Source organism: Myodes glareolus, chromosome 19 (genome assembly GCF_982192425.1).
Source record: "Myodes glareolus chromosome 19, mMyoGla1.1, whole genome shotgun sequence".
NCBI lineage: Eukaryota > Metazoa > Chordata > Mammalia > Rodentia > Cricetidae > Myodes > Myodes glareolus.
The window spans coordinates 35,328,235-35,348,781 of record NC_142044.1 but is presented as its reverse complement, the minus strand read 5'-3'; the positions used below and the strand labels follow the sequence as shown (position 1 = coordinate 35,348,781).

At 49.3% G+C, this 20,547-nt stretch overlaps 1 protein-coding gene across 3 annotated transcripts in view; it reads left to right on the top strand.

Annotated features, from left to right (window-relative positions):
* Positions 1-838: 838 nt before the first annotated feature.
* Trappc9 (trafficking protein particle complex subunit 9) overlaps positions 839-20,547 on the top strand; it is a 461,504-nt gene continuing 441,795 nt past the window's right edge. Inside the window, exons 1-5 of one of the 3 annotated variants that reach the window (XM_048457137.3) lie at positions 839-1,100; positions 4,665-5,257; positions 11,690-11,835; positions 12,750-12,878; positions 19,006-19,032. In XM_048457137.3, the coding sequence (XP_048313094.3) occupies positions 4,674-5,257; positions 11,690-11,835; positions 12,750-12,878; positions 19,006-19,032 (886 nt within the window). In that variant the 5' untranslated portion in view covers positions 839-1,100; positions 4,665-4,673. Of the gene's footprint in view, positions 1,101-4,664; positions 5,258-11,200; positions 11,346-11,689; positions 11,836-12,749; positions 12,879-19,005; positions 19,033-20,547 lie in introns of those variants that run through there. The other 2 variants (XM_048457138.3, XM_048457139.3) reach the window with 2 other exon arrangements.

The following is a 20,547-nucleotide window of genomic DNA, read 5'->3' as shown; positions in this document are numbered from 1 at the left end:
CACAAACAGTGGTTTTTCACTGGCTGGGACAAAGATAAAGATGAGAGTATTATTAAAAATGTGAATGCAAAGCAGAGTAAATAAATGTTTACTAGCTATAAGCAAGTGTTGGCTCAGACCACTTTTCCCATGTGCTTGCTGCGTGGTCCACTCTGCGTGGTTTCCCACTACTATTTTTTAATTGCATTTTAATTGAAAAGAAATGCATGCATGCGGTAGAAAAATTTCAAACACAATACTGTAAACACACATGGGAGAGAGACCCCCCCCCCAACGCACTGTTATTCTGTTTTTCCTGGAGCCATTGTTATGTACCCAGGCACATTCTAACCTCCATACATTCTCTCCTTTTTATAAACACACTGGGGCTTACAATCTTCAGTGACTTCCATGCTTCCTGGCAAGCTGGTTTCCAAGGGACACAGGAACCTTTAGGGGTTGGACTTCCCGCTGGGGCCCATGTCAGGAACCTGGTTTGACTGCAAAGGTATCAGTCTGATTCAGGCTTAAGACTGACCTCATTCTTTAGAGAACGCAGCCCCTAGGTATTCTCATTCCACACACACCTACTGTCCCAACCTGTAAGGGGGGTTGTGGGGCATGGTTGGGACGCCAGGTTCCCTGAGGTCCACGTAGCCTGTCTTAGTGGGGCGTGATCAGGGTGCTATTAGGGGTCTGGCCTGGGTACCACCACGGATGTGCAAATCCAGCCCAGAGTCGAGGACCAGCAGTTCCCTCCGTAGGCAACTCCCCTAGTAAAGGTTTCGTACCCTTCGCTCCTCCTCTGGCTCCTCCCATCTCCCTTCCCTTCCTACTCCCACCCAGATCCTCCACTTCCTTCCCTATCGTCCAGTCCTTTTCTTCCAGTCCTAAGTCCAGTGCCACCCTCTCCTCCGCCTCCCTCTTGTCCCTCCTCCCTCCTTCCCGCCTCCCTTTCAGGCTCCAGGTCTCCGGGAAAACCTGGGGCAGATCTTAGGCCCGAACACGACTTGCGCACGCGCAGGAGCGGTGCCGGCTGGGCTGGTGGTTCGGAGGTTCCTGGCTGCTCAGTCCCGCTGCGCTCCAGGCCTCGGCTCCTGTTTGGGGGGCCGCTGCGCTGTGTAAGTGTCCCGCTGGGGCCCCGCGTTGGGGTTCCGAGCCAGGGGGGCTGGCTGGGGGATTAGCCTTGTTTGCATCTGCCCGGATCCCCTGCCTGCCGGGTCCTCTGCTTGTCCAGGTCCCCTCGTCTGCCCAGGTCGTCTGCCCAGCTGGGGACTGCCTGCTACCCTGTGTGTGGCCAGTCATCTGGCGCCCCGCTTGCACCTGCGGTGAGGTGTGCGCACCTGAAGGATCTGCGTACACCTGTCCGGGATGGTCTGCACCTGCAGCCTCTTGGCGGACCAGGCTGTCTTTGGCTGTCAGTCCCTCCTCTTTTTCGTTTCTGGAGCCTGAACTTGGGCTGCACTGTGCGCCACGCCCCTCGTCCACAATGCTGCACCGGGAACCGGGTGCACCATCCCTAGCGGTTCAGTCTAGCGGGCGGCCCAAACTCAGCCGGACTGGGCAGTTTCCCTGGAATGAAATCTTTGCGCTGTCAACTCCAGTTTGCCTCCAGTGACAGCTTGGGAGGAGAAAGTGTTACACTGCCTGGCCTTTGAGCATGCCTCTCTGTTGTAGCCTCTTTTCCCTGTTACATTGTTAAAGCAGGGTTTTCTAGTGTTATGTCAAGTGAGTGTGACTTTTAACGGAGTTGAAATCAGGCTCCACTGAATTCAGGGAACCCTGTGAGGCCGACACACCCCCTTTAAAAACAGCGACTTGGCAGAGTTATGGAGGTAGAGCCACTTCCTCATCTGCCTTGTCTGTTATTACCAAACGGTAGCACCAGGGGCATGGTGCTGGAGACCAAGGAATATTCTCGAAGATTTCCTGATGAGGTTTGATTTTTTTTTAAAAAAATTGTTTCAGATGGTGGACTAGTGCGGGAGGGGAGAAGCTAGTGTCAAGAAACTTAATCTTTTTTTTTGTTGTTGTTGTTGGTTCAGTTTTTTTTAATTGATTTTTATTGAGCTCTACATTTTTCTCTGCTCCCATCCCTGCCTCTCCCCTCTCCTCTTCAACCCTCCACCAAGCTCCCCATGTTCCCAGTTTACTCAGGAGATCTTGTCTTTCTACTTCCCATATAGATAAGATCTATGTATGTCTCTCTTAGTGTCCTCATTGTTGTCTAAGATCTCTGGGATTGTGGTTTGTAGGCTGGCTTTCTTTGCTTTATGTTTAAAAACCACTTATGAGTGAGAATATGTGATAATTGTCTTTCTGAGTCTGGGTTACTTCACTCAAAATAATGTTTTCTAGCTCCATTCATTTTCCTGCAAAAGTCAAGATGTCATCATTTTTTTCTGCTGTGTAGTACTTAATTGTGTAAATGTACCACATTTTCCTTATCCATTTTTCAGTGGAGGGGCATTTAGGTTGTTTCCAGGTTCTGGCTATGACAAACAATGCTACTATGAACATAGTTGAGCACATGTCCTTGTGGCATGATTGAGCATCCTTTGGGTATAACCCAAAAGTGGAATTACTGGGTCTTGAGGAAGGTTGAAGAAACTTAATCTTAAAAAAAAAAAAGAAAGAAAATAGTCTGGCGTAGTGGTGTTTGCCTGTAACCCTCGTGCTGTTGCAGGGAATTGCCAGTTTAAGGCCAACCTGGGCAACTTAGTGAGACCCAGGGTAAAAAAAGGGAAGGTTGTTAAGGGCTTATTGGGAGAGAACTTTCCTAACAGGTGCAAAGTTTTGTGGGGAATCCTAAGTCCACGTGCAGTTCAGGGTTTCTGGTATTTTCACAGTTGTATGATTGTCGCTGTTCCAGAACATTTCATGTCACTGAGAAAGAAAACCCATACATTTTAGAGAGTCACTCTTCATCCCTGACCCTTGGAAACCCCAGCAGCCATGAACACACTTCGTTTGTTTATGGATTTGCAGGTTCTGGGCATTTAATGTTAGTCATCCATTGTCCACCTTTGTCTGGCTTCTTTCAGCTGACTGCTTTCCAGGCTCGCATGTGTGTGTGTGTGTGTGTGTGTGTGTGTGTGTGTGTGTGTGTTTGTGTGTTGAAAGACAGAGAGAAAGAAAAATGGGGGAGGGAGAGTTATTTGTTATTAAGTACAGAGTTTCAGAGCTGTCAGAGAGAAAGTTCTGGAAATGGATGGTGGTGACGACGTGCAGCAATGACTGCTCTGCACGCTTTCAGAACTGTATGCTTAAAAATGGCACGCCGTATGTTTATGTATTTTTCTTTTAACACCAGATCTTATTACTGGTGGTTGTGAGCCACCATGTGGTTGCTGGGAATTGAACTTAGGACCTCTGGAAGAGTTGTCAATGCTCTTAACCACTGAGCTATCTCTCCAGCCCCTGTTTATGTATTCTTAAGGGATCTATTTGTTTATTTTTGAGGAAGGGTCTCTTACACAGCCCTAGCTGTCCTGGAACTCACTCTGTAGACCAGGCTGGCCTCACATGGACAGAGATCTGCCTGCCTCTGCCTCCTGAGAGCTGGGATTAAAAGTACGCTCCACCATGCTCAGCTCTCCTTATTTTTTTTATATTTATTTATTATGTATACAATATTCTGTCTGTATGTGTCTGCCTGCAGGCCAGAAGAGGGCACCAGACTCCATTACAGATGGTTGTGAGCCACCATGTGGTTGCTGGGAATTGAACTCAGGACCTTTGGAAGAGCAAACGATGCTCTTAACCTCTGAGCCATCTCTCCAGCCCCAGCTCTCCTTATTTTTGAAGGCTTCAGTTGACATAGATCCTGTTCAGCTCCCCGGCTCTCCGGTTTAAATGTATCAGCCTGTGGTTTCCAGGTTGCAACTTTGTCACCAGTCAAGTTTAAGACATTTTTGTTGATCTTTCGTGTGTGTGTGTGTGTGTGTGTGTGTGTGTGTGTGTGTGTGTAATCCTATGTAACTGCAGTGCCCTTAGAGGCTAGGAGAGGAAAATACTCCACTCCCAGGGATTGAAGGAAGTTGTGAATAACCTGATATTGATGCTGGGTACTGAACTCTGGAACCCTGAAAGAGTGGTACGTACTCCTAACTACTAAGCCACCTCTCCAGCTCCTTTGTTTCATTCCTTTTTATTTTTTAATGAATATTCTTTTGAGATAGTGTGTGTGTGTGTGTGTGTGTGTCTTACTATGTAGCTCTGGCTGGCTTGGAACTGACTAGGTATACTAGGCTAGCTTTGAACTCACAGAGATCTGCACCTCTGCCTCTTCAGTGGCTGGGATTGAAGCCAGACTGACCAGGAACTCATGATCTGACTCTGGTCTCTTGAGTGCCAGGATGGCAGGCTTGAGCCACCATGGGGGGATCAGTTTTGTCATTCTGCACAGAGACCACACTGGACACTGGGAAGAGTTCACTAATACTGGTGTGTTTGGTTCATGTTTAGTTTCAACGTCTACTTTTTACAGAAGAGACAAGTAACCTTATGGGATACTGTGTAAATCACTTGTGGCCACTCAGAGTGACAGCCAGGGTTTCTGCTGAGGCTTACTGGGAGTAGACCTGGTGTGCGACACTGAGGTTTCTGTCCCTCACTGTTAATGGGATTAGCGCAAGTTCCCTGCGGCAGAGACACCTATCATAGCCTCTTTTCCCTTTGCGCAGGCCCTCAGGATGAGTGTTCCCGACTACATGCAGTGCGCAGAGGACCACCAGACCCTCCTGGTGGTCGTACAGGCTGTGGGCATCGTCTCCGAGGAGAACTTCTTCCGGATCTACAAGCGGATCTGCTCAGTCAGCCAGCTTAGTGTCCGTGACTCGCAGCGCGCCCTCTTCATCCGCTATCGGCACCACTACCCACCCGAGAACAATGAGTGGGGCGACTTCCAGACGCACCGCAAGGTGGTGGGCCTCATTACTATCACCGACTGCTTCTCGGCCAAGGACTGGCCACAGACCTTTGAGAAGTTCCACGTGCAGAAGGAGATCTACGGCTCCACGCTCTATGACTCCCGCCTCTTCGTGTTTGGGCTGCAGGGTGATGTGGCCGAGCAGCCGCGCCCTGATGTGGCCTTCTATCCGAACTACGAGGACTGTGATTCGGTGGAGAAGCGCATTGAAGACTTCATTGAGTCCCTTTTCATTGTTCTGGAGTCCAAGCGCTTGGACAGAGCCACCGACAAGTCTGGGGACAAGATTCCCCTTCTCTGTGTCCCCTTTGAGAAAAAGGACTTCGTGGGACTGGACACGGATAGTAGGTAAGTTTATGTAGGAATGGTTGACCTAGAAGCCCAGGGCTTGGTGCCTCCTTACATAGGAGGCAAAAGTGATATAAAAGTGTGGCTGTAGCAAGGATAGCTGAAATGTGGTCTACTGGCCACTAAACAAGAGAAGTGAGTCCCTTAGGGGTCAGCATAAGAGACACTCCTGGGTGTCACAGAGTCTCCAGGTGGGACTCCTGCGGTCATCACTGCCCATGACTTTTGAGCACCAAGAACCAGGCTATAGTGAGCTGGGATGAGCTATGTGTGTAAAACACACAGCACATATTGAAAAAAAAAGAACATAAAAATAGATTATGACCAAAAACAACAAAACAAAACAAAGGATGATCCGGGCGGTGGTGGCGCGCACCTTTAGTCCTAGCACTTGGGAGGCAGAGGCAGGTGGATCTCTGTGAGTTTGAGGCCAGCCTGGTCTACAGAGCGAGTGCCAGGACAGGCTCCAAAGCTACACAGAGAAACCCTGTCTCGAAAAACCAGCACTAAAAAAAAATTAGTTTGCATTGGTATATGTTAAAAGCCAAGTTAGTATTTATTTCAACTGTTTTGTTTTTGAGACAGAGTCTCACATAGCCCGGGTTGGCCTCAAGCTCTTTAAGTAGCTGAGAGTGACCTTGTATTTCCGTTCCTCCTGCCTTGGCCTCCCAAGTGCTGGTAGCATTATTGGCGAGCACCACAATATCCCACTCGTTTTAGTGCTGTGCTGGGAATCGCAGCCAGGGCTTCCTGCATACCAGAGAAGAGCTCTATCTGCTGGGCCACATCCAGAGCCCTGCTTTGGCTCTTTTTAACCTGTAGGTAACCGAAGCCGGACATGGTGGGTCACACCTATAATCCCAGCCCGCAGGTGTCTGAGGCAGGTGGATCTACAGAGTGAGTTCCAGAACAGTCAGGGCTATACAGAGGAACCCTGTCTCAAAAACAAAACAAAAACAAGCAACAACAACAACAACAACAGCAAAACAAAACACAAACTATGTGGCAAATAGACAGCTGAATTAGTAGGCTCTGTGGTTGCTGCTTTATCTGTTAGTACTCCTCTAGAGCACACAGAGGAGATTCTGAAGTGTTGGGTCCTGGAGTGCGGCCCGTCTCTCTCACTCCCAGGCCAGGCACTCCGCAGGTACCAGGTCATTTCCTCAGCCCAGAGCTGCAGGAGGTCAGAAACACCACCCAGGTGCACACCCTGAAGTATCTACATTCTCTGCATTCCGAGATGGAGCAGGATTTATGAAGCCTGTGGGTTTCGTCCCTGGCCCTGTTCCTCATACTTTTCCTTGGATCACAATTACAGACATGTCTTATGTTCTTAGCCCACCGTTCCTGTCACCACTTGCCACAGTGGCTGCTGGCAGAAGAGGCAAGATGGAAACGCGGGCCTTTGCCAAGAGGGGTTCCCTTTTGATAGGGAGAACAGCTGCAGCACTCAAAGGCTGGATGGCCTCGGCAGGAGCTCAAAGAATTGAGTCTGTCCCAGGGAGGCTCAAATGGCATAACATGCTTGCTGCCGAGGGGGTGCCACAAAGTAGTATGTTTCTGGAATTATCTAGTGTCACAGAGCAACTTTCTGCTTGGCGGTGAGTTGATAAGAACATACCACGGAATCGAGCCTAGGCCAAGGGCAGCCCCTAGGGGTTGGAAGCAGAGAGTGGCCCTGTCATGAAGTCTGTGATGTTTGGTACCTCTCGATGGAATCTTCATGTCTCACCTGAACTGAAGCTCTTGGTGTATCTCAGCCCACGCTCCTTCACCTTTGCAGCTGGCCTGTAATTTCATGGCTTGGCTTCCCGGGAGGAAGGGTTAGGAAGCCAGTAGCTACTGAGTCAGAGCTGATGTCCCAGCCAAGCCCACTCCAGAGCCTCTTGCTTGGGACTGGAAGGAGATAATGATGCCGGAGAAACCACAGTCCAGCCGACTCAGCTGGCTTTATCCCAGCCCTGTAAGTCTCTGGCTTCTGGGATGGTCTGGAGCCAGGACAGAGCCCCACCCTTGCCTGCCCCTCCTTGTAGCGTGAACACACAGTCAAGCTGAAATGACAGTGTCTTGTAGCTTGAGGGGAAATGTCTGGACTCATGTCCAGTTTGGTTTGACCCAGTCACAATAAGTTGATTGAACCCACCGAGCAAGCCCTCCTGGTGGCACGCTGGGTGCGCGTGGATGTGCGTGCACACGCACACAGCCCCACTCATCAGAGCCATCAGGGGTTTTGTACAGGTAGTGTGTAGCTCTCGGAGTTATTTTTGTTCTTGTATATTTCTAATTTTGCTTGTCCCTCTTTCTTTTCTTTCTTTCTTTCTTCTTCTTCTTCTTTTTTTTTTTTCTATCATACTGCCCTGTGAGTATGTTGTTGGGTCTGAAAAGGTAGGCTGTGAACACGCCACTGTGAAAGTGGCTAGTTTGCCCATGTGCTGTTCCCATTGCTGCCATTGCTTCAAAAAGCCAACACCGCTGCCTAGATCCCTGTGTGTTCTGAGCAGTCCTTTAGTTGTTAATTTCTTTCTTTTAGACTTTGGCTTCCTCGGCACCTAACCCATTGGTGTTTGATGTTTGTCAAAATACTTGCTCCAGGGACCTTTGTGGTCTTTAGTATTTGGTGACAAATGAGCCTTTACTAACTCCCTTTTCTTTTGAGGATGTAAGATGCCAGTTCATTTGGGTGGCCGCAGAGGTTTCCGTGGGGAATATTTTTAATGTGGGACACCAAGAGTGCAGCCTTGCTTGAACCTGGGCTTCGAAGCGAGTGAGGCATGTGGAGGGTGGCTGCGGCTGTGGGGTGTGCATGGTGGCAGTGACCGCAGGTCAGACATGTGGGGAGCAGGGCTGCTGTGGGGAGCTGCCTGCCTTCTCTATTCGCTTTTCCCTGAGGGGCCCACTCCCTATTCCTTCCTGTCAGCAGCTTCTCCCCAGAAAGGGTAGAGGCCATTCTAAGTGGATGGCAGTCTCTCTCTCTCTCTCTAAGAGGGCTCAAGGGTGACCTTTCTAAGACCAGGAAGCCAATGACCTTCAAAATAACCAGTTCATTGAGTCTTAAGCATGTGAGGCCCTGTGTTACTGATCACTATTTCCGCTCTGCCTGCAGAGCTCTGTCCAGGCCCTCCCCAGCCTAGCTTTCCTCCCCATAAGGCAGGAAAGGCCACTCTACACCAGGGAAGGCTGGTGGCATGCCGCGCATCTGTGTCACAGATCTAGACCCCTCAGCATCTGATCTTTGACTGACCTCATTCCCACTGTCCCCACCCCTGTAGGGCAAGGGTCTGGTTCTGCATCCTGCTGCTACCACACGCTGCCTCTGAGCCTCCATTTACTGCTCTGGCCAGATGCAAACACTTTCATTTTTCATTTACTTTGTCTCCATGGAGATAGATTGGACTTTCTGAGAGATTCCCTCCATTTAGGGTTGGGGCCAAAAGAAGTACAGGGAGTTGGGCTATGCTGCAGGGAAAAAGCAAGGGCCCTACCACTGTTGCAGGGCCTTTCCGATACTCACTAGGTCCTGCATTAATTCATGTGACAATAGCTTGCCCCGGGCTTTCCTCTTCTCACCTGCTCACTCTAGAAGAATTGTCATCGAGAAGGGAAACCATGAATCTGTGTCCTGGCCTGTCCCCTGTGAGGGACAAGGACCCTTCTGAGATCCCCTTGCAGGAGAACTAACTTCTTTAGTGAGGACTCCCTCAAGGTAGTATGGTACCCAGCTCTGGGCACTTGATGTATGTTAGAGCAGGTCCTGGGGAACACACCAGGGCGTGCTTCAGGAACAAAGGAAGGGTCAAATGTAACATCTGTAGTTCTGCCTGGCACATCTTGGTGGACCATGGGTAGTCAGCTGCTGGAGGAGGTGGCAGGACACATGGGCTGAGGAGACGCTCCAAACAGCTGGGGTTGGATTGGTAGTTAGAGGAGGTGACGTGTCAGCACTGAGTCTGTGTCTAGAACCTTAGAAATAGGTGGGCTGATTTGGGGACCCCTTTAGAAGTTGGAAATGGGGAGAACCTCAGTGGCAGGGTAGGAGGAATATCGGCTCTTGGGGCAGCTGACATATGCCCTAAAGGTGTTGCCTATATGGAGGGCTGTTCATCCAGATTGTGAAAATCCTGCTGTAGCCAGGCAGGAGTAACTTGGGTTCTGGCACTGAATTGCAGGAGGGAGCTTGTATGGAACAAGTTGGGTGGCAGTGGTGGCAGGAGACAGGTGAGGCCGTCCTCAGGGGAGGGGCCCCATGCAGGGGCAGGATGGGATTTCCAGCTAATGTCCTGTCCTTTCTGTGGAATCAGATGAAAGGCTGGGTGGGGTGGATGGGAGGGGACCTAAGGAGAGATGTAACAGGGAAGTGGGAGAAAAGTTCTTGGCTAGTTGTGGAATCCATTTGTCCTCTTGATAGACTCAAAGAGATTCACCTCCTGTGACCATAGTAGCTATGGGAGGGGGGCGGGGGCGAGGAAGGCAGTGCTTTGCTAAGTGTGAGCTGCTGTGAGGCTCAGTGCTCTCTGGGAAGATGAGGAGGGGTGGCAAAGCCAGCACAGCTAGCTCTCGGCCTCCAGATAGCCACCGAACCTGTGTATGTCACATCACCAGTGGTATCTGAGGTGGGCTCGGCGGGCCCATGTTTGCAGCATTCTCAGAGAGTTTAATTGGTGATGACAGCAGGATCAAGGCTCAAACTGGTCAGACCTTCTCTCTTCTGAGTCTGCTCTGTGGGGCTAGCACCTAAAACCAGCCAATCTGGCATATTTAAAAGAAAAAGTCTCCTTACCTAAGGGCCCAAGCTCTGTCATAAGCTCAGGATTCCTTGGCGGTTAAGTGGCACCAAAGAACTTGACCCCTGAGACAGACAGGTCACTCTGGCAAGGACATGGCTTTAGATGATGTGCATGTGCAATCATACATGATACTTTTACACTTCCTTTCTTTGTGGTACCAGGGTTGAACCCTGGGGCTTCCCCCCCTGTACTATGCTAAATGTGTGCTCGACCACAAAACTACAGCCCCAGCACTACAGAGTAATTAAAAATAAGGTTTTGTTTATTGTATGTATTTGTATATTGTATGTCTGTGCACCATGTGTGTGCAGTGCCTGTGGAGGGAGAAGATGGCTTTGAATCCCCTGGAGCTGGAGTTACAGGCAGTTGTGTGCCACCCTGTGGGTGCTGGGAACCAGATGTAGGTTATTTGGAAAAATAGCAAGTGCTGGGCCATCTCCAGCCCCCAGAGTAATTTCCCCCCCTTAGGTGGTGAGGCTAGGCATGGGACAGTGTTCTGGATTGAACAATCTCAGTTGCCCTTGTCCTGTCCGGAATGGTAGGAGCCTGGAGGGCCAGGACATGAGGGCACAGAGTGGTGGACTCCCGCTCTCTCTGGATCTGCACAAGGAAGCTGAGGCAGGAGAGTGACGTACCAGGTTATGCTTTGGGAAGGGTATGTTGGGGGTAGTAGCCCCTTGGGGGAAGGCTAGGAAGACTAGTCTGGAGACTAGTCTTGGGGTGACTGTGGCTTTGTCTCCTGGGGATAAAAGAATAGCCCAGTGCAATGCTGCTAGTTAGCAGGACCATCCTGGTGCAGCCCTGTGCCAGGGAGTATGGCAAAAGCTGATGTGTCTGCCCGCTGCATCTCTGCACAGACATGTCTTCTAATAGTATCGGGTGCAGAGAAGCTAAATCCCAGGGTAGTCAGAGAGCCAGGGCAGCCTGGTAGAGTTGGGCCAGACAGGACTTCACTTCCTGTTGGGATTGCCAGTCTCTCTGATTTCGTTAGGACCTTCCCCACTCTGGTCGTGGCTATTCTCGCAAAGTTGTTGAACGCAGCTGTGGTTTGCTTTCTGAAAGAGTTGTTTCTTTGAAGCTGCTTAATATTCAAAGGGTTAGCAGTGTTTTCCGAGGGTGAGCCTGCTCCATCTTGTGCGCTGTTCCACAGCCTGACCTCACCAGTGTTTAAAGATCCCTAACCCGAAGCCTCTCCTCAAGCTCCCTCTGAAATGATGAAGACCAAGGTCCTGTTTGCTAAAGCCAGATAGCTGACTGATGATACGGCCCATCTCTTTTTATGGAACAATCCTAGGGCTGAAGTGGTAAGGATGGCGGCGGGGGGGCACTGATTGATTTAAAAGCTGAGACATAGGCTCTGTGATCATGCTGAAATCAGAGCTCTCTGAGAAGAAGGCTCTGACTGTAGGTAGCAGGAAGCTTGCTTCGGACGACTTTAAAAGCCATGCAGGTAGCACGGCTTTGAGGCCAGGACCCCTGCAGCTCACATGACTGGCAATGACCGCTGCTGGCTTCCAACCTTAGAGCCTAACACCGCCTTCTCAGCTCTTGTTAGTGGTCGAAACTCGCATCCTGCTCAGCCCTGTGCCCGGGGGAGTGGGAGGGGGCAGCAATCACAAGGCCTTTCCCTTGAATCTTCTCCTTTTAGACATTATAAGAAGCGGTGCCAGGGCCGCATGCGGAAGCACGTGGGGGACCTGTGCCTCCAGGCCGGGATGCTGCAGGACGCCCTGGTGCACTACCACATGTCCGTGGAGCTCCTGCGCTCCGTGAATGACTTCCTGTGGCTAGGAGGTAAGGCAGTCTGAGCGGAGTGGGTGTGTATTTAAGTATGACGGAACAGTACAAAGAAAAGTGAAGTGTGTGTGTCGGGGTCAGGTAGTGTTTGCTGATTGCTTTGTGGGGTCACCTCCCTGACCTATCTGCTGCTCACTCTGCACCTGCCCCGTCCTGCATCCTCCGATGGAGGCATAGACTCCCTTCAGCCTGCATTCTTGGCCTCTGCTTTCATTGCCCGTACCCTTCACACCAGCACACGTTCTTCCTGCACACAGTAGGGATGATGAAGATGTAGTCCCCAGGGAGAGACCTGGGTGTGCAGTATGTGTGCAGTGGTACCTGGGGATGGGGATGGGGGGTGGGAGGTGGTGTGTGCCTTTAATCCCAGCACTCAGGAGGCAGAGGCAGGCGGATCTCTGTAAGTTTGAGGCCAGCCTGGTCTACAGAGCGAATTGCAGGACAGGCTTCTGTCTTGGAAAACCAGAGAGAGAGAGAGAGAGAGAGAGAGAGGAGAAAGACTGGTCCGCATGTTTCTGACTCAGCATACTTCCTGCACCATAGATCTACAACCTGGCACAGCACCGGGGTAAAACTGCTGGTCCCGCAGAACTGGCAAGATGGCCCAGTGGGTAAAGGTGCCTGCTGCCAAGCCTGACAACCCGAGTTCTGTACTTTTTTCTCTGAGACAGGCTCTCTCTGGCCTGTAACTCACTGTGTAGACCAGGCTGGCTTTGCACTTACAGAGACCCCCCCCCCCCAACCCCTTGCCTCCTCCTCTGCCTCTCCAGTGCTGGAATAAAGGCATGTACCACCAATGCCCAGCTAATGATCGTTAACTATAGATTTTGTTTTAGGGAAACTGGCCTTTTCAGATAAGAATGACTGCAGGGTGACTTTGCTAATAATCTCTTGCTCCTCTTCACACCCAGCTGCCCTGGAAGGGCTGTGCTCGGCGTCCGTCATCTACCACTATCCTGGAGGAACTGGCGGCAAGGCCGGGGCTCGGAGGCTCCAAGGCGGCTCACTTCCCTCAGAAGCAGCCAACAGACACCGGCCAGGTGAGCCTGCCCCACTCCGCCTGCACCCACTGCAGTCCCCAAGGAGCGGAGTAGCGTGCTATGCTGCCTTTTCCTTTTCTCTAGGTCTGATGGATGTTTCTAGGCCAGGGGAGTCTGTGCATTCTGAAGCCTTGGAGATGTTTTCTTCTGGCTTCTCAGCCCTGCTGGTACAGGAAGGGTCACATATAAGAATCGTTGGCTTCTGAACTCATGCTGTGCCTGTGTAAGGGTCCCACTGGTCCCTGGGGTTGGTTTTGACTGTTGATGCAGGGGCCAGGGCTATTTCTGATTTCATTGAAATTTTTCCTTTGGGAGTTAAACTTGGTTTTCTGCTGTTTGGTTCCAGTGAAGGGCGAAAGTCTTCTGTGGATGAGGAGACCCACAGATGAACTTTCGACCCTTAGTGCATTACTGGTCGCATAGCAACGGTTAGGCAGCTGAGGAGGAATGCCCTAACTCAAGGCCAAAGCCAAAGCTGCTAGGTACTTTTCACTCTGTGAAATTTTTAGAAAGCCTCCACAAAGAGTAAGCTGCATTTCCTCCTAAATGGGGACAGAGTAGTGTCATTGCAAAACAGCTCTCACGCAAAAGGGAAGGAGACAGTTTATTCTGAGCCAAATAGAAGTGATTGTGGTCAGGAGCATAGATACAGTGTGTCCAGAGTGACGTTTTCCACTGTGGACATGGCTACATGGATTTTTTATAGTACAGAACCAGAACTAGTTGTGAACCAGTCACAAAGAAGTGCACCCATCAAATAGGGACATTGGTTAGGAGAGTTACAGAAATCAGGAACATCTCTACTATGGGTCTCAGATGCTGTCTGATGACATCATAGCTTTTAGGTTCGTGGAAGGTTGGGATCTGCTAAGTTAATATATCACAAGGGGTTTATCCTGATAGTCACGAGAATGTTATCTCAGAGGTGGGCAAGGAATGGCCGGCAGGATGCTAAAGACAGTCCAGGATAATTTCACAATCAAACTCTACAGTCATGGAAGTAGTCATTCAGTCAGTCTGCAGAATCTCAAACAGAGGCATGGCTTTCTCAGGAGACGCCAGTCCCCAGTAGTTAACATGTTAGAAGGGGAGTCATAATAATTCTCTGATCACCCATTGTAGAGCATGCCAGAGCTGCTACCTAAGTGATCTGGGTTCTGCAGGCACCTGCCTAGATGAAGGCTCATGGCTCTTGAGGGCCCCTGAGGCTTGTCTGCCGGAAGGCCCTGGTAGTGTCTCCATTATCAGAGAGGAAAGAGAGCAGGTTGAGAGGCGGTGCTGGGAGACTGGGAGGCATCCGCCTTCTGTACTTTGATCTCCCCCAGATGCTGGGCCATGTGCTGGGTGTAGCTGCAGGCCCTGCTGTGAGACCACAGCCTCTGGAGTTTCTCTCTCAGTCAGCTCCCAGGTGCTCTGTCTCCAGCAAAAGCAACTTTTTTTTTTTTTAAAAGATTTTCAGTGTGCTGGCTGCCCCCCACCCCCCGATGTGATTTTAGACACTGAAAGCTTTTAGGGTAACAATCTTTCTTCCCCCTTGCTGGGTATGGACAGGAGATACTTAAGCAACTGAAGAACTGCTCCATATCTCAGGAGAAATGCCTTTCTTTTGCTTCCCTTTGTGTGAAAGTGCTGGAACTTTCACTGTTGAAGGCAGCCTAGGTCTTAAAACACTCAGGGGACAGCTGGAAGGCCAGGAGGTCAGAGAGACTGGCCGCTGCAAAGGCGGCGGCCTGCAGCGCATCAGCAGCTGGGTCTGGGGGGCAGATGTGCCATCTTACTTCAGATTCTAATCTCCAGACCAGTTGGCGTGTAGTGGCAGCCTTGTCTTACTGCAGAGAGGTGAGCATTTACCGCAGACAAGCATTTGACATCCTCCCTTCTATCTCATGAGTCTTCAGCCACAGAAGAGCGGAAATCTAAATTCCCGTTTTGTTACATGTGACTGGGACTAACTTGTGTAATCCCAAGGAACTGAGACAGCAGGATCACCATAAGTCCAAGGCCTGCTTGAACAACATAATGAGTTCCAGGCCAGACTGGGCTATAGAATAAGATCTTGTTTAAAAAGAGATTGGAAGTCTGGGGTTATGGCTCTGTGGGTAAAGGCACCTGCCGCTGACTCTGAAGACCTGAGTTTGATCCCCGCAACTCACATGGTAGAAGGAGAGAACTGACTTCCACAAGTTGTCCTTTGCCTACCACCACCACCACACACACACATACGCACGCACACACACACACACACACACACACACACATACTCATTCTCTCTCTAAACGGGGCTGGGAAGATGGCTTAGTGGATAAGAACACGTGCTTTCCAACACGAGAAGCCCAGCACTGGGTGACAGAGACAAGCTCTGTTATTTTCTTTATCACCTGCTGGGATAATATACTCTGGCCAAAGCAACTTAGGGGAGATGGCTGCTTTGCTTATTTAACATTTCTGTTTGTGACTATGTGCGTATCTGTGCACATCTGAGGATATCTCTGGAGGTTCGAAGAGAGCATTGGATCCCTTAGAGTTACAGCTGGAAGGCCCCGGATGTGGATGCTGGGAATTGAACTCTCGTCCTCTGCAGGAGCAGCAACAGCTTTGAACCTCTTGACAGCTCATAACTGTCGGGTCTCCAGGCCCCTCAGTTGGGAAAAATGCAAAGATTGGTGGAAAGTTTTGTAACTGGCTGTTGGAAGGACCCCACATCTCAGCTTCCCTTCCAGATGCTCCGCCCTTCCTGTTATGCTGTCCTCTGTGAGCCTGTCTCTCTGGCCGACATCTGGGGGGCAGACGTTTTAGTTTAGCTGCTGAACAGCGCCATCTTCCCTGAAGCCAGCTAGAGCCTGTGCTGGCTGAGCAGGCTTGTGAGCTGTGCATTGTAGTCCCTGAAAAAGCACCGGGCAGACCCTGGGAGGATTCATGCAGGATGTTCATAGGGGTTGCTGTTGCACTTATTTTTATTTATTATTAGTACTACTATTATTATTATTGCTATTATATTACTATTATTATTTTATATTTCCCACTTGTACAAGAGGACCTAAACCAGGCTGCTTGAACATGGTTTCTTCATTTGTTGCTTCAGACTCGTCCCCAGTGTGTATCTGGAAAAAGCCTTCTGGTTCCATGTTATTTCTGTCATGTCAGCTCAGTGTGAGGATTTCAGGCATACTGTCAGGGAAGCAGTGAAACTGGACTTTCCCTCGAGTATTAGGAACTGGGTAGCTGTGACGTCACAGCTCTGCAGCATCTTACCGATGAGAGGAAGGCTGCCAGTCAGGCCCTGGGTTTCCTTCTCCACTCCTGTGCTCATTAGTGGGCACCCTGTTGGGTCAGAAGACGACCTTGGTTTTCAGTGCAGCTGACGTGGCTGTGTGGAGGTGCTGTGCTCAGCTCTATGCATTAGGCATGTTACCAGACTTGTCGGTCACAGCTTGTGTCCCAAGTCAGGTCTGGCCACCAATCCTCAATAAGCCAAGTTAAAAGTGGGAAGCAGGAAAAGGAGATTTATCCCTTGTGGCTACATTGGGAATAGGTATGAGAAGGATGAAAGTCTTGCCAAGTGGCCCAGGCTGGCCTTGAACCTGGGTCTGCTCCACTCTTCCCACCGTTACTGAGATTATAGGCATGGACCGTCATGCTGGTATTGGAGCCATCATTTTATAAGGCTTGATAATCTCTAAGGAATTCAAGTAGGGAGCAATAGTGTTATGAGGGAAGACCCAATTAAGAAGTAGAAGAGCGGAACTGGAGAGATGGCTCGGCGGTTAAGAGCACAGGCTGCTCTTCCAGAAGTCCTGAGTTCAATTCTCAGCAAACACACGGTGGCTTCCGACCATCTGTAATGAGATCTGGTGTCCTCTTCTGGCCTGCAGGCATCTACACAGACAGAATACTGTATACATAATAAATGAAAAAAAAAAAAGAAGTAGAAGAGCTAGGGCCTGGTGTACAGGTTTGTAATCCGTGGGTTTATAATCTTAGTTAGTGGGGAGGCTGAGGCAGGAGGATGGTAAATTCAAACTTCTAAGCCTGCTTGGTGGTGGAGCAAGACTCGGTCCCAACAATACAATTAACAAGTTGGAGGTGACTCTTGTTTGAGAGGCCCACAGCTGTGCTCTTAAGGGTGGCTTACTTTCTTCCTGTGTCTTTCTCTTAACCTTTGAACTTGAAAATGCCTTCTAGCCAGCATGGTGGCAGCACACCCTTTTAATCTCAGCATCTGGGGGGCAAAGGCAGGTGGATTGCTGTGAGTTAGGCCACGCTGATCTGTAGAGCGAGTTCCAGGCCAGCCAGGGCTACATAGGAATATCTCCTAACAAATTCTAATTCTACTTCTTAAAACTGAGGCGGGGGGGGGGGGGGGGGGGGAGGGGAGAGCTGGGAGGTGGTGGCGCATGCCTTTAATCCCAGCACTTGGGAAGCAGAGGCAGGCCGATCTCTGTGAGTTCGAGGCCAGCCTGGTCTACAAGAGCTAGTTCCAGGACAGGCTCCAAAGCTACAGAGAAACTCTGTCTCAAAAAAAGCAAAACAAAAAACGAAAACAAAACAACCCCCAATAAACTGGGGGGGAGGGGTGGGGTTGGGGTTCTATCTCAGTGGTAGAGTACTTTTCCAGCATACGTAAAACCTGGGCTTAACTAGAGCACACACACATATACACACACACACATACACACACACACACACCCCGAGTGTCCAAGGACGGTGGGCAGCATCAGGGTTAGTAGTCACGATGCTGCAGTGTTATCCGACCTAAAGCCGCAGTCATTTCCTGCTTTGCTTGATGCTTTTGAGACAGAGTCTCATTGTGGAGCTTTGAATCCTTCTGCTTCAGCCTCCCTGGTGAACACATGAGCCATTCATACACACATGTACATGTACATATATAGCACATACATATACATCCTACAACATTACTGGAAAATAAAAAAATAAAGCACAAATAAGGGATTGTAGTGATAGCTTGGTTATCAAAGTGTTTGCCACTCTAGCATGAGGACCTGACCTTTTTGTTGTTTTTTTTTTTTTCATTTTAAGTCAGAGTTTCTCTATGTAACCCTGGCTGTCCTGAGACTCTGTAGACCAGGCTGGCCTTGAACTCAGAGATCTTGCTTCTGCTTCCTGAGTGCTGGAATTAAAGGTGTGCACCACCACCATCCCGCTGAGGATCGGACTTTTACCTCTAGAACCAATGTAAAAAGAACTGGGTACAGTGGTATGTACTGGAATCTCAGTGTTGGGGAGGCAGAGAGACAGGTGAAGTCTTGGGTCTGCATAGCCTAATTGGCAAGCCCTAGGCAATTAACAAACAAACAAACAAACAAACAAACAAAAAAACCCCAGAAAATTTGGTGGATGTCTTTAGAGACATGGCATACAGGGTTGACCTCTGGTTTCTTGAGTGTGTGTGGGCGTGCGGGTGCATGCATGCGTGCAAAATAAAAAAATTGCTAAATTTTACCACGTAGCTGTCAACTGGCACCATAATCACGGAGCTTGTCCTTTACACAGACAATTGAACAGAAGTGTGTTGATGAGTAAGAGCAGAGACTGTTGGGACCTACCTTTTCAAATCCTGCTAAACTGTTTAAAAATGACAACAGTCATGATGGACTTGAGTCTTGGGCCCAGAGCCATGGGGTGTGCTTTGCTGTGATGGGAATTACCTTCTGCAGCGAACGCTGCTCTCTGGCCTCACTGACATCTGGGTGGCTCAGCAGATCAGGAAGGCTTTCCCAGCTCCTTGAGAAGAGCGAGCTAATTGCTTTCATGTGTAAGCTCACTATGGAGCTCCTCCTCCTCCCTTCCCTCCTCTTCATCCTTTAAAAAATTTATTATTTCTCTCTCTGTGTGTGTGTGTGTGTGTGTTTGGACAGCAGGAAGGGAAGAGGTACGGGGGCTCTTTCCTGTTTGTTCAAGACACGACAAACAGTACATTTTGTGTTTTCCTCACAGAAGCAAAAGAGCATGGTGCCTGCCATGCCGTTGCTCCCAGTTGCTGTTATGGTAGAGGCCAGCATCTCAGACTTCCCAGGGTATATGCAAATTGTGACGTGTGTTCTTCTAGTTGTCTTTAAAAGTGCTTTTGTTTTCCAAATAAAAGACCGTAATCTGTTCTTTCTTCCAGGGGCGCAAGAAGTTCTCATTGACCCAGGTACATGATCTCGTGCTTAGTTTCTTTTGTTATTATTTTTTTAAAAGTGCTTGTTTCATGGTGTTGTGAATGAATGATTTTGGTTTCTGGACTGTGATCTTTGGAACATTCTGATTTAAGTAATTTTAAATCAGAACTGTGACAAACCCGATTATCATTTGGTCCTTGTTTGATGGGGCACCCCATTGCTTCATGTGTCTGGTGAAGAGGAGCAATTTCCCCCTAGCATGGTGAAGCGAATGATTGGAGAATCGTGCCTTGAGTTCTCTGAATGCACTGAGCATGTCTGTGCTGTTGATTTTGAATCCCTTCATGGCAATAATGACTTTGCTCTGAGTCTATGGCCTGCGCCCCTTTCCACAGTGATTTGAATTCCCTATTACTTTCTTCATAGACTATTATTATTGTTGCTGGTGGCAAACAGGTCTTGCTACGTAGCCCAGGCTGGCCTTTAATTAGTGGCAATCCTCCTGCTTCAGCCTCCTAATATGTGAGCCACCAAGCCTGGACGTAAATGTGTTCTTAAGAAATTTTGCATTTTTTTTTCTTTTTTTAAGTGTTGGATCTTTCTTTCTCTTCTTAGTTTCTGTAATTAATCCAGCAGACACTTGTTTTGTTACAGTGCTTGAGTGTTTTGTGATGAGTTCAATTGTTTATGGTCTAATTAGAAACAATGGCCGAGTAGGTGATGCCTTCCTTCGAAGAACACAAACCAGGCAGTCATGTCTCCCGGGCTTCCTACTCAAGCCGGCTGCTTTCATCTCACGCATGTCAGAGTGGAATCACCGCAGGTCTGCACGCGTGTACTGTCAGCTTCAAGGCCTGTCTCTACACTGCTGGCTAAGTGTCTCAGTATGGTCTGTGGAGAGCGTAGAGGACCTTGCAATTTCTTGTTTGCTTCCTAAAGAAAAATCAACACAAGGGCAGGCCTTTCCTGCCTTCATGTGACAGGAGCCAGTGACTTTCTGTTCTGGTGAAAGTTAGGTTGGCAAGCCAGGCATGACGGTATACACCTGTAGTCTCATTAGCCCTCCTCAGGAGGCTGAGGCAGGAGCCAGCTTCGGCTGTGTAGCAACACCCTGTCTCAAAAACAAAAATCAAGCAAACAAACAAAAGCCCCGGGGAGTGGCCGAGAGTGCTCCCTGCAGAACCAAACTGAATTTGTTTCCCAGCCACCATGTTGCATGGCTCACAAATGCCTGTAACTCTGGCTCCAGGGAATCTGAAACCCTCTTCTGGATTCTGCTGGTGTCTGCACCCAAACATGCGCATACCCACACAACAAACACATGTGGATGCCTGCAATTGAAACAAACAAGCAAGCTCAAAAATGAAATTAATGTTGAGTACTTTGATATTTTTGAGCCAAGACTGGTTAGTGGAGCCTGATATGAAATACTGAATGTCAAGGTACTAGTCCTACTTGTGGGAGAAGTAGATGGGACAGATTAGAACCACTCTGAAAGTCACACTTTCGTTGAGGCAGGGAAGAATGTGTTGCCATTTGTGAAGACA